This window comes from Microcaecilia unicolor, chromosome 11 (genome assembly GCF_901765095.1).
Source record: "Microcaecilia unicolor chromosome 11, aMicUni1.1, whole genome shotgun sequence".
NCBI lineage: Eukaryota > Metazoa > Chordata > Amphibia > Gymnophiona > Siphonopidae > Microcaecilia > Microcaecilia unicolor.
This window is the reverse complement of record NC_044041.1, coordinates 94,022,761-94,037,123: the sequence shown is the minus strand read 5'-3', so window position 1 is coordinate 94,037,123 and position 14,363 is coordinate 94,022,761. Positions and strand designations below refer to the sequence as shown.

The following is a 14,363-nucleotide window of genomic DNA, read 5'->3' as shown; positions in this document are numbered from 1 at the left end:
AGAAACGAGATCTGCTACAGATAGGACAATGTAGAAGCAAAGAAGTAGCGTGATCAACAGGACTCTTCCAAAAATCCGAGGCGACATAATGGAGAAATATGGTCTTTATTCAATAATAAAGTTGGAGTCGACACTGCACCTTGTTTTGGCAAAGTGTCTGCCTCAGGAGCTAAAAGATCACAAATGAAAACAATAAATACAATTACATGTAATAAATATAAAGAGAGAAAACGAAAATCTATAAAATAAAAACATTACATGAATATATATGTATATATATTAATTGACATATGATTAAAATAAGAGTTAACTAGGAGTCATAAATGAGCCCACAATAAATTGTATTTATTGTTTTCATTTGTGATGTTTTAGACTCCTGAGGTAAGCACTTTGCCGAAACACGGTGCCGTGTCGAGTCCAACTTTAATATTGAGTATTTTGAATATCCCATATTTCTTCATTACATCTCCTTGGATTTTTGGAAGAGTCCTGTTGATCACGATATTATTTAACATAAGCACTAGGGGGAAATTCACTAAAGGTTGCCCAAGGTTAGGTGATAATGGCAGTTCTGCATGGAAAGGCCCTTATAGAGTACTAGTTTAGTGCGCATTTTGGGCTTGATTTTCTATATATGGCGCCTGAAAAATCTGCATGGAAAAAAAATTATGCCTAAGCATATTCTTTAAAGTATGCTTAAATTTTATAGAATAGACTTAAATTTCCACGCAGTATATAGAATACGCCTAGAACTTGCCATGTGACTAAATTTGGTCGTGTCCAATGTAGGCTGCATTTTACTTGGTGTAAATCCTGATACCTAAATTAGGTGCAGATCGGGTGTATTCTATAATAATGCACATAGATTTTAGAAACATCCCGCCCATGGCCACGCCCCTTTTCCAACTACTTAGAATTTAGGTGCACCATGTTATAGATAACACTTAGAACCCTGTTCACTAAGCTGCACTACAGATGTGCTAGCGTTTTTAGTGTGTGCTAAAATTTAGCATGTCCTAGCGCTAGAGACATCCGTAGGAATAAGAGGGTGTCTCTAGCGTTTAGCGCTTGCTAATTTTAACGCACGCAAATAATGCTAGCACACCTTATTAAACAGGGCCCTTAGTGAATTGTGCGCGTATATCTCAATGCCGGTTAGTGCTGATAATTGCTTGTTAACATCCAATTAACAGTGCTGATTAGCTAGCTAGTTAACCAATTAAGTTATGCGCATTGTTATAGAATACACATCAGTTTCCACACGGATTTTCAGGCACCATATATAGAATCCGGAGGTTTATGTCTGCCAAAGGCTGGTTTAAATGTTTGTGCCCAACTAATGGTGATGGCTGATCTTTCTGTTTACTTGCGGAGGAAAAAGCCTCTGTCTGCAGTCAAAATTTAGAAAGTTGCATGACTCGCAGAGCACATTCTTCATTGGCTAAAAAAACCCCTCCGTATATACAGGAGGATACAGAAAGTATAGAAGATAAGTGCTACACGCTAAGAGATTAAAAATTAACAAGTAAAAAGTAAAATAAATTCAAATGATAGTATATAGACATATATACGGAGGTTTTTTTGAGTCAATGAAGAATGTACTCTGTGAGTCATGCAACTTTCTAAATTTTGACCGCAGATAGAGGCTTTTACTCCACAAGTAAAAAGAAAGGTCAGCTATCACCACAGTTTAGGCAACCACATGTATGTTTAAGAACTGTTTTGCATAGCACATATAAACATAGGTAGGACATAGGCAGAGCTCCCACTTACACATGCAACTTACAAAATAATGTAAGTTACACACATGCTTCCTACACTTAGGTACCAGCATTTATGCCAGCTCTATGGCTAGCATAAGTGCGTATATCTAAATGCTAGGCTTCCAGGTACCGGGTTATGCTTGTATTTTGTAATGGTTCCTAGGCACCTGCCTTCCATTATGGAATAGGCTCCTTCTGTGCAGGATCTGGGCATCCAATTGGAAGCACCCAGTTCTAGAATTGGCTCCTATGCATGTACATGTGCGTTTTATAAATTAAGCATGTATATCACAACTCCACCCAAAAACTGGAACACGTAGATGTCCGCATCATCTTGACAGCATATACGCTTGTTCATGTGTATTCTTCTGTATAATTTTATGACAGCCATTTTTCTGTGTGTAAAACCAGATTTCCATGCAGAAAATGTCTTACAAAATGATCCCTTCCATGTGTACTCTGTAGACAGTGACGTCTCCACTGTAGATACATGCAAGATGTATTTGTCCACATGCGTGTGTGTAATACGTAGAAATAATAGCACCCATGTAGGGGGGACATAGATTTATTTGTAAACTCTTTACTTTTGTTACGGTTTAATAACTTATTTGCTTTTATTCAGGAGTAACGAAGGGCCCACAGGCCCACTCTATGCCTCTTCAAACCCAGAATACCTGAGCGCTAATGATGGTAAGTGGTTTACCTTTTATGCTTATGAGGGAAGAGGGCTTGACTTAAGGTGGCGTAATATCTGCATTTCAGGTATGATCTTTAGTGCATCAGGGATTCCCAGCAAGTGTATATATATGTATATATATAAATTGGGTCAATATTCAAAAATGATTAAAGTGTCCAGAAATGGTTCCTGGCCAGTTAAGTTGTTTGTTTGGGGCTAACAAGTCATTTTCAGTTACTCTTAACTGTTTAGTGCCACTGAACATGTCTAGTTAGCACACAACTCAAAACTAGCTATTTGGGGGGCGTTCCGGGGGCACAGTTGCACTTGACTCGGGTGGCCTGACCATTACGTTACTTGGTCATTAATAAATATGTTAAATAGCACTGGTCCTACTTATTCAGTTACCTTGTCTGGCTAAGTGCTGCCATTTGGATGCCCAGTCTCCGAGTTTCATAAGGTCCTCTTGCAATATTTCACAATCCTCTTGCGATTTAACAACTTTGTGTCATCAGCAAATTTAATTACCTCACTAGTTATTCCCATCTCTAGATGTAGGGCAGTCTTACTCCAGGTCTTACTGGTCAGGTGCCCATTTCACTATGGCCAGCATGCACTGGTAGCCTAAATAATGAGTCTAGCGCAGGTCCAAGCATTAGGTGCACAGAGTAGCATGTGGTTGTGGTGGCCTTCATTTCACTTCAGCCTTTTCTTGTGGGTAGATTCAGCCTCCGTGGTGGAAATCTGACTCACCTTTTTATACAAGTGCAAAGTTCACCGGAAGAATCTGCACCTTCAGCGTTACACCATAATCCTAGCTGTGATTTTATGTGTAGTAACATGCGACTTAATAGACTTTAAAAAGTTAATATGTAATTACTGTTTACGCTGAGTCATTTATCAAATGTAAATGGTTACATACTGGAAAATGTTTTATTTAAATTGCATTATCATTGTTGGTTTTATATTTATTATAATGAGACCATTTATTCTTTTCCGATATTGAGATCTGAATGTTGGGTGGAGAAAAAGGTCAAATCCTCTTCTTTCTGTTTGGCAATTTTTAGCCATTCTTTACCTCCTCTGCATTCAACTTGTATGTGCCATGCGCTTAACAGATTGGCGCAGCTGTGTTGAGTCTTTGGTTGGACTGGCTCAGCTTTGCTCAAAAGCTCCATAGAAATTCTTCTCACCATTTTTAGGGGTGAATATTAAAACTGCCCATGATGGGGATCCTACTATATAAATGAAGAGTGACCGACGTGCCGCGCATGCACAGAACAACGCAGCACGTCACAAATCTCTTCCGACGAGGAGGCAGGAAGTTCCAGGAACAGAGTTACGCGGCGGGGATTGTCCAACAGCAGCTTTGAGGCGCATGCCAACGGGTCCGATGAGCTGCTGCTGCTGCTGTTGTGACCCGGGTGCTTTCCTCTGCCACCATCCCCCGGGCCGGCTTTCGTGGGCGGGGTCTCGGCTGGACCCAGCGGGGCTCCGACCGCTTTGTTGCCTGTTTTAATGGGCTCAACGGCTTGTTATATCTATAATCAAAGCAAAAGTATGCTTCTACTTTGCTCTGTTTATTGTTCCCTGGAAAAATTTGTAGCTGCTTTCTCTGTGAGAAATGTTTCCATCAGAATATATGCAGAAGTTTTGATTGTATACAACTATCTGTGTTGTTCCTTTCTCTCTCCCACTGTTCCCTCTATGCTGAGCAGGAGTCCTCCAACTGCACTGGTGTCAGTGGGTGTTGGCAGGGCCGCTGAGAGACTGAACCACCCTGGGCAGGGCTGCCGCCCCCTCCCCTCCACAGTCATCGCTGCTGCCCTCACAGATCGCTGCCGAAATGCCTTATTGGCTGGCGGGGATCCTGAGGCCCCGCCAGCAGAAGACGTCTTCCTCCAGCGCTGCTCTTCTGCCGATTACCTGCCCCTGCGGCTGTTTTTTCTCTCTGGGCATGCTCGATTTCAAAACCGAGCATGCACCCTGAGAGGAAAAGCCGCCGTTCAGCTGGGCAGAAGAGCAGCGCTGGAGTTGCTCCTCCCCAGCCGCCAAAGGGGGCCCGGCAGCAGCGCTGGAGTTTCTCTCTCCAGCTCCTTTCGGGACACAATCACTTGGGCCCCAGCAGGAGAGAGACCCCGACAATGGGCCCCCCTTGGAGGCTCAGGCCCGGGGAAATTTGCCCCCCCCCCCTTTGGCAGCCCTGGGTGTTGGTGCTTCAGTGTTGTGTTTTCAATCCCTAGGGACAGGTGGGTTCTGTGGAGTCCTATAGAGTTTGCCTGCCCATCTCTATTGAAAATGTGATAGTGACAGGGCCCCCGAGAGACACAGCCAGGCCTGGGACGAGACCACCCCACCCTCCATCTTGACTGACCCCCCCCCCCCCCCCCCCCCACACACACACACACATTCAGACCGCCCGCTCCCTTACATTCTGTGTCTGAGTGCTCCTACGTGCCGTGACCTGGATGATTGCATTAATGTGATATTCTTGGTCACCCAGGTTATCATGTTAATGCAATCATCCGGATTGTGGCTGGCATGCAGGAGCAGGAGAGAGACAGACCCGGAAGAAGCTTGCTGGCACTGGGCCTTCCCTTGGAGTCCAGGCCCGGGGAATTTTGTCCCCAACCTCGGCGGCCCTGGGTAATGAAAGAGCATCCCCCACTGTCAGCACTGTAGGTGGAGGACTCCCAGTCAACTTAGAGAGAATAGTGCCCCCTCCCCCAGCCAGACTACATTCTGTGAAATGCCTCAAAACAATGTAAGTAAAATAAGGATAATTTTAAACCAGACCACCTATTTCCAGCCTGTTTTATGAAGACACATAGAACATGTGTCTTTATAGAAGACTAGGGGCAAAGCTAAAAAATTGTGGTTAGATTGAAGCTGCAGACATTTACACCCGCTGGGGAGCAGGCATAAATGTTTGCACATACATAAATTGCGACTGGCCAAACTCTGTCCCTGAGCACACTTAAATGAGGGTCATGTAAAAATATGCACCATTTTATCCCCATGTATACTTTACATGTGTAACGGTGGTAATTTTGTAAAAGTCCTTTATAATCCCCATTGAGGGTGGGGCATAAAGTGCCCTTTTCGGTCGGTAGCATCTGTGCCTCTGTGCCTCCCTTACCCCAGTGCATTCTTATAAAATTATGTTTCATTTGTGTGATGATTTAGTTGAGACAAGTACCCACAGAAAAAGACTTGCTTGAGTGCGCAGATACTGTCTTCCTTATGTAATTTTCAGTGAAGGCACTATGTACTTTTTCTTTGAAAATTAATGCAAAATCTTTGCTTTTGTCATTGTCCTCCCTAGAGCTTGGTTGGAAAAAAAGAGTGAGCATATTTAAAGAATTTGAAAGACGGCTCCATTTGTTGAGAAGCTCTTCCTAAAACTTCTTAAAAACTTTAGTCATTTATTTTCTACTTGTCTAGAAAAAAAGATACAACCCCCTTCCGAAATTTATGATTCTCTATTATATTTCAGCAAAACCTGGTTGGTAATAAAATTGTTTTAAATTTTATTCTCCCTTATAAATTTCACATTAATTGATCTTGCTTCATGACACTGGGGAAGGTTTGTTCTGGGCTGGTGTCCCTAAACTGGTATTAGGGTGGTGTATGGTATAAAAAGGATTGGGCACAAAAGTCTGGTGCTTATATTCAGGCAGTGATAGGTGGTTCCAGGGGGTCCTTTTACGTAACAGCGGCAAAAGGGAGCCTGCACTAGCATCAGTGCATGTTTTTGACGCATGCTGAGGCCCCCTTTTACCGCAGCGAGTAAAAGGCAGGTCTTTGTTTTTTTTTTCAAGGAATAGCCACGTAGCCATTTTATGGGGGAGCGCTTACCACCACCCATTGAGGTAGTGGTAAGGGCTTCCACGGTAACTGGGCAGCCCACGGCACTGCCTGATTACCACCAGGTACACTTTGACGCTTACCACCACTTCATAAAAGGGTCCTTCAATTTTTGGCTGACTATAGGTTCTTAACTTTTTAAGTTTTGGCATCTAAAATAGGTCCCAAAATTTATGTCGTTGACTCACACAAGTTAGATTCAAGAAAGAACGCCAAAGTTTAGGTGCCAGGTGATAGTGCATTAAACCCAAATTCTATGACAGCAGTTCCACATGGCAGTTTTGTGTCTAACTTTAGGCGTGAGCACTTATGCCATGTCAAAGGCTGGTTTAAGTGCTCACCTCTAACTGATGGCAGTTAGATACATAACGCCTAGCATTCTATAGCGTGCGCATGTAACTGCTATCCACACACTCCACCCACCCACCCATGCCCCTCCCATGGCTATGACTCCTAGAAGTTGTGCATGATAGAAATTCCGCACACAACTTCAGTTGTGACTACGGGCAGTTCCATGTACAGCTGCCAGTTAATTGGCTGTTAACTCCAATTAACAGCCAATTATTTTGCGTGTGCAACTGATCTTGTTCAAAAATTGCATGCTAAGGGGGAGCTTCTATATGTGACGCCTAAAAATTTGACGCTGAAGTCGGTGCAGACTAAGCATATTCTATAATCGACACCTAAATTATACAATACACTTAGTTGATATTTCAGTGCCTAACAAAAAATGTAGTGTAAATCCCAGCATGTAGACTTACATTCAGTAGGCTATATTCTATAACTACATGTGTAAGTTTTAGAATGCCCACAAAATGCCCATTTCCCCACTCATAACCACACCCCTTTTTGCCTGCACATGTTAGAAATTCATCGCACTTTGTTACAGAATACACTTAGCAAGTTGTGCGCCTAAATTCTAATCAGTGCCCATTAGTGCTCATTATTGCTTGTTAAGTGCTGTTATCAGCGCTCATTAGCTTGGGATGTTTGGCTAGATGGATGTTTGGTCTGACTCAGTATGGCAACTCTTACATGCTTATGAGTTAAGACCCCTAAATTTATGTGTTCAGCCAGGGATAATTTTTTTTTTATAAGGTAGATCTAGAACCTAACCCAAATTGAGTTGTTTTCCCATTGGTCTGTTTAGTTGGAGTTACCATAAGGAGGAGGTCTGGTTCTTTGTCAGTCCATCGTGTTACTTGGGGTTTCTGTAGCTGTGTTGAATTTTGTTTTTATTTACCAAAACTACTGCTTTGCTTTTTTGTTTTGTATTTTAACAGTTTATGTTCCAGACGACTGGGAGGTTCCACGGGAGAAGATCAACTTGATCCGGGAGCTTGGGCAGGGCTCCTTTGGAATGGTGTATGAAGGCATCATGAAAGATGTGGTAAAGGGCGAGCCAGAGAGCCGTGTGGCTGTGAAAACTGTGAACGAGTCAGCTAGCCTCAGGGAGCGCATTGAGTTCTTAAATGAGGCGTCTGTGATGAAGGCTTTCAACTGTCATCATGTGGTACGTTCAATAATTGAGTGTTACTGAATGCCCAAATTTTTCTTTACAGAAATGTTTTGCCCAACTTTTTCTTTACAGAAATGTTTAATATGACTTAAATTCTGAGCAACGTGGACACCATTCCTACTTTTAACTGAATTTTAGGATGATCATTGTTAGGCCTTTTTTTTTTTTTTAGGGTAAAATATCTTTTGAAAACTGCCCTTTGTAGATACCACTGGACTTTCATGAAAATAGGCACATTAATTCTTCTGTTTCCCAACTGAGGTGATAATGCAACATTCTGCACAGAGTTAAGAATTTAGGGGCCCTTTTACTAAGATTTGTTAGGTTCTATCACGCACATAATGTAGCAGAAATGGCTTAACGCTGGACACACTAAAGCGTTCCATGTGTTTTGCCATCTGCGTGTGTTAAGCACACAGTATTTATTTCTTTTTTTGAGAGGGGGCGTCTCAGTGATAGAGAATGGGCATGGATACGCTGACGTCACCAGCATGCTAACTAGTTAGCATGTCCATAATGCGGGAGCCTTTAGCGCCTCCTATGCTCCCGTGGTAATTTTTTTGCTAATACTAGCATTAGTACATGGCCAAAAATAAATAGGAAAAAGCCCTTTTTGATGGACAAGGCTCATATAAGGACATTCTAAGCCCATTTCTTAGAACAACTTAGTAAAGGGGCCCTTTAATTTCTTTCCACCCCCTAAAATTCAGAGTTTTATCTAATATGCATGTTCCTTAATTAAAATATCTTTCTAATTTATAGGTTCGTCTGTTAGGAGTGGTGTCAAAGGGACAGCCCACCCTCGTTGTCATGGAGCTGATGGCACATGGGGATATGAAAAGCTACCTCCGTTCCTTGCGACCCGATTCTGAGGTGAGCAGCATTCTAAATGTATTAAGTGCTGACGTGTCTAAATAGCATGGAGACCAATCTGGCTGTCTCCCCCACCCCTTCTCTCTTGTCATGTGGATACACATGGGACCATTCCTTGATCACTGCTTAGCTGAAAGGACCCAACAAATACTGTAATCACCTGGATTGTATTTTAATTCTAGAACAACCCTGGAAGACCTCCGCCCACCCTACAAGAGATGATTCAGATGGCAGCAGAGATTGCTGATGGCATGGCCTACCTCAATGCCAAGAAATTTGTTCACCGGGATCTGGCAGCTCGAAACTGCATGGTGTCTGAGGATTTCACTGTGAAAATTGGAGGTATGTATTGTGAACCTAAGCAATGGAGAACGTTCTGCAGAAATCAACAAAACAGATTGTTGAACCAGTTACTGCTCACTTCAAGAAATGTATGGAAGCAATTGACTCAGGGCTAGCTTAACTATTAGGCAAACTAGGCCTATGGTGGTAAGTTTGGGAAGCACAGCAAAGAGCAGAGGCAGTCGGAGCAAAATAATAGGCACTCTGAAACTACACAGACTCAAAAAGCCAGCAGCATATAGTTTACCTGCAGGGAAGGTGAGCAATTTTCTAATAGCTCATGTAACATAGTAACATAGTAGATGATGGCAGAAAAAGACCTGCACGGTCCATCCAGTTTGCCCAACAAGATAACTCATATTTGCTGCTTTTTGTGTATACCCTACTTTGATTTGTACCTGTGCTCTTCAGGGCACAGACCTTATAAGTCTGCCCAGCACTATCCCCGCCTCCCAACCACCAGCCCCTCCTCCCAACCACCAGCTCTGGCACAGACCGTATAAGTCTGCCCAGCACTATCCTCACCTCCCAACCACCAGCCCTGCCTCCCAACCACCGGCTCTGGCATAGACCGTACAAGTCTGTCCAGCACTATCCCCGCCTCCCAACCACCAGTCCCGCTGCCCACCACCGGCTCTGGCACAGACCGTATAAGTCTGCCCAGCACTATCCCCGCCGCCCAACCACCAGCCCCGCCTCCCGATCTTGACTAAGCTCCTGAGCTCAGGTAAATGACTTTTGGGAATTACCCTGATTGTAGGTAATTTTATAAAAGCATTTTTGCATGTAAAGGCAATTGTACATGTAGAAAATTTCTTTCAGAAAATTGCACAACCATATGCACACACAAATAATACACACACAAAAAGATCACACATACTTTTACGTGGACTGTGTGCAGGCATCCCAGAGGGGTATAGTTTTGGCAAAGCTGGAACGGTGTTAAGTGCTTATTTTATAAAATACTCATGTACAAGTGTAAATTAGGTGTGTACAGTAAATATACACCTTTTTTGGAGTAGGGATAGCTCTGGGTGTCTACTTTATCCAAGCATATCAGCAGCTATGTCTATTTATAAAATAGACTTAAAATAGGTACCTGTTATAAAATTATCCCTACCGGGTGGGTGGGTGTGCAGGCCACAATATTTTTGCTTAGTTTTTGGAATTTTCCAGGTTTTTTTGAGTTTTAGATTTTTATTGGTTCATTTCACACATTTTTGCAAGTTAGAATTTTTTTAACATTTCCAAATTGAGCATCCATGCATTAAATAAATAAAATCTTTGAGGCATCCTAGCAAAAAGAATGCACAGCAACAAATGCATTTCCTAAAATATAAATTAAACAATTTTTTTTTTAGAAAATTTGTAGCAAAACATTACGCAGTTATTTAAAAAGTATGATATTTTTTTTAGTTGAACTTTTATTTTTTTGTGGGGAGTGTTGGATTTACCTTGTTTACATTTACTGTATGTCCCTACTGTTATTGTTAACTGCAAGAGTCATTCTAAAGTACATTATTGCAGTATCTTAGGGAAATTCTTTTGCTTAGGGCTGCCTTAGGAATATATCTGACTCTTTGCCTTCTTTCTTACTTGTTATCCAAGCCCAAATGGAGGTATCAAAACTGGAACTTGATTTTTGGAGATACATTATGTGCTTTTTCCTATCCGAGTGCTTTCATGTATCAGGGCCCGATTCATGACAGCAGAGGAAGGATGTGCTTTATATTCAGTATACAATCTCCAATTTCTAAATTTGCTTAGCAGCAAATTGTAGAGGATTATATATTATTTCTTGCCTGATCTATGTGAATCCTGTAAAGGTCAGCCAAGGATACACCTTTGTTTGCCTCATTACGATTTGTAGTTTTTCCAGCTCAACTTTATTGGATTGGGTTCAAAGCTTGTTATGAACTCTTCTGATCCTATGTAGTAGGTTTTTATAAAAGGTTACCTTTTGCATTAACTATGAGCTTTACTAAAAGGATCTTGCCTGTATTTTCCTGTTATGTCTACATGTTCCACATTTTTACACTCTTGTCTTTCTGATAGAATTTTAACCTTTGTGATGCAATTTTATACCATATTATCAACTGTCACTTGACAATGCAGTTCCTCACAATGAGGATGGGCCTTGGCATTTCTCAGATGGTTCTTTAACTCACTGGAATAGTGCTATGAGCCTTTATTCAGAACTACCTTGGTGATTTTATTTTCCTAGTTTTTCACCCCCATCATCACAGATACATTCCTTGGCCAGGAGTAATACGTATCCTGGAACATCAGTTTTATGCATCCTGAGTCTGGGGGATGAGCAAGTGTCGCTTCATTCCAGTAGACAGAACTCCTCAGCTGTATCTATCCTTCCTCTCTCTCCAACACAGACTCTCTAAGAGTGGCTATGAACGCCGGTCAGTCTAAGAGGCAGAATGTATACTTAGAAATGAAGGTGAAGTGGCAGTGTATGGTACGGCCACCAAGCCATCTTTAAATGAGCATTAGACAAGCTGATTGGCTCATTGTAGGAACTGCACACTGACTTGCAGAAGATATGGGGTTCAGTTTCCATGCCAGGCATCTGCTTCATGATTGGGGATGCTACAAAGACAGCACTCACAGCCTCCAGGGGTGGAGTTGCAGGAAGGAAAGAAAATTTCAGCTATTGCTTGACAGTGACACCTAGTAGCCAGAGTCCATTTTAGCCAGATCAAGGAGGGATCTGTGTTTTGTGGCTCCTGGCCAAGGATGTCACTGCAATGGCTGAGTTGGGAGGAGTAATACAAAACAGCGAAGATGACACAGATAAACAGTGGGATGTTAAAAAATGGGAAAAAAGGAAGAACAAAAAAAGTTATAAAAGACGGGAAACAAAAAAATAAAGAAATGAAAAAATATGTCCAAGAAAATGAAAAACTAAAAAAATAAAAATGTAACTAAAAACAAAAATCAGAAAAAGACGACACAAGTAAGATAAAAAAATGTGAATTTATTAAGGTGATATGACTCGACACAGCTGTGTTTCGGCCCAACCGGCCTGCGTCAGGAGTCTGTTGCACCATATATGTATTCTCTGGCAATATGAGTTCTTGTAGGATATTCAATAAAGCTTAATTTAATAACACTCTGCCTTTAAAAAGGCTATGTGCGTAATTTAACAACAATCGTTATGGAGAATACTATTGTGGACAATGTATCTATATCTCGTTGAACAAAGTTCCGAAGCTACTCGCGTTCGCGTTCGCTGGCAATTTTGAAGAGAAATGAGTTGGGAGGAGTACATGAAAAGAGTAGGAAGATCCCTGGATAGTGGAGAATGGATCAAGGTGCCAATAATGGTTGACTTCATTGAGCTGGAACCTGAAAAAAAACAAGAAGAAAACTGCTTGACTAAATATCTTCCCCCCACCCAAAAAAAAATCCATTATCAGTGGGTTAACAAGGTACACCCTTTCGACTTCTGAAAAGGAAGTTGAATTGTTTTTGATGAATGATGATTCTCACACCTACACCAACAGCAGAAGCATAGCATGTGAATATAACATGTAGATTGTGAACCCACTAGGAACAGAGAAATTGCCTGTACCTAATATGTAAACTGCTTTGGTTGTATCACACAAAGACAGTATATCAAGAATCTAATGATAATAACAAAACCCTGAAGGGATCAAAATGGCTGTCCACTGTCTGGAAGCCACACCAGCCTCATGCCCACTGAATATTTATAAGGTCAGTCAGAGGGTAGTTTTATAACAGGGCATTTCTTGTTTAGTAGTAGCTCAAGGCAATTTATATTTAGGTACAGTAAGTATTTTACTGTTTCCGGGATCTCACAGTCAGTGTGTGTACCTGTGGCAATGGGGAGGGTTCAGTGACTCACCCAAGATCCCACGGAAAAGCAGTGGGATTTGAATCTAGTTTCCCAGGTTATCAGCCCACTGCTCAAACCATTAATCAATTCCACTACTCCAACAGGGAAAAGAAAGGGGATGGAACTTGATATACCGGGAACATATTTTATAAAGACACGTGGAGGGGCATTTTCGAAAGAAACGTCCAAGTTGCGATTTGGATGTCCTTGCAAAATGGCGAAATCCAGGGGCGGGGAAACCCGTCTTTTCGAAACAAGACGGACATCCATCTTTCATTTCGAAAATACAGTCAGAGACATCCAAATCCTTAAATTTGGACATCCCAAGATTTGGACGTCCCTAGACATGGACATTTCTGACTTTTGGCGATTTTCGAAACCAAAGACATCCATTTCAAAAATGTCCAAGTGCAAGCCATTTGGGCATGGGGCATGGGGGGAACCAGCATTTGTAGTGCACTTGTCCCCTTGACATTTCAGGACACCAACCGGGCACCCTATGGGGCACTGCAGTAGACTTCATAAAATGCTCCCTGTTCCGGGGCAGAGGGAGCAGTGAACACATGCGAACTCAGAGACAGGGCGACAGGCGCGCGCCACGGCACCCCCCCCCCCCAGCGGCGTGCACCCGGGGCAGACCGCCCCCACCGTGGTACCCCTTGGTACGCCACTGATTGGACTTAATCTTCCCTGGAGGTCTGTGTGCCCGCTCCAATTCAAGAACAGTTTCAGGTGGTAAATGCAGGATTTTCAGGAGCCATGTGCTTAAAAACAGTGGTAAGTCAGATCCTTCTGAGTGTCCTGGTAAGTCCAGAATTCGGATATTGTTTCTCCTGCTTCTGTTTGCAAGATCTTCTATCTGTTTTTCCAAGTAGAGAAGTTCCTCCGTTGTTAAGTGCACCTGTTGTTGTAAATCTGTGGCAGTTTGTTCTGAGTGTTTTTCTACTGCCTCTAATCTCGTTTGAAATTTCGAGACTGACACTGTAAGTGCCAAGAGATCGTTTTTCAAGCTGCAAGTTGTTTCAAAGTGCTTTGCAGAGAGATCCCTTAACGCCTTTAATTCTTCTAAAACAGCTTCAGAAGGGTGCATGTTAGACCTGTTCGGCGCCATCTTTTCAGGAGACTGTATATCACATTACTTCCTTTTTCTCCTGAGGAAGAAGACATGCTAGTTTCCTGTTTGTTAGACTTGCTTGCAGATATGTTTAGCAGTAAGTCTTTGAGCAGTAGTGTGAAAAATTGCACCAAAGACACCAGTAAATACTTGATTTTAACGAGGCCGAGGAGAGAGCTCCAAGTCTACACGTCCATCTAGTCCAAGGTCCTCTAGTGCCCCCCCCCCAAAAAAAAATTGGGTTTCGATTATACCGATTTGGACATCCCTGGGAGAAGGACGTTCATCTTCCGATTTATGTCGAAAGATGGACATCCTTCTCTTTCGAAAATGAGCCC

At 42.3% G+C, this 14,363-nt stretch overlaps 1 protein-coding gene across 1 annotated transcript in view; it reads left to right on the top strand.

Annotated features, from left to right (window-relative positions):
- INSR (insulin receptor) overlaps positions 1–14,363 on the top strand; it is a 428,464-nt gene that overhangs the window by 396,366 nt on the left and 17,735 nt on the right. The window contains exons 15-18 of the mRNA XM_030218585.1: positions 2,386–2,453; positions 7,590–7,819; positions 8,588–8,698; positions 8,881–9,040. Of these exons, the coding sequence (XP_030074445.1) occupies positions 2,386–2,453; positions 7,590–7,819; positions 8,588–8,698; positions 8,881–9,040 (569 nt within the window). The remainder of the gene's footprint in view (positions 1–2,385; positions 2,454–7,589; positions 7,820–8,587; positions 8,699–8,880; positions 9,041–14,363) is intronic.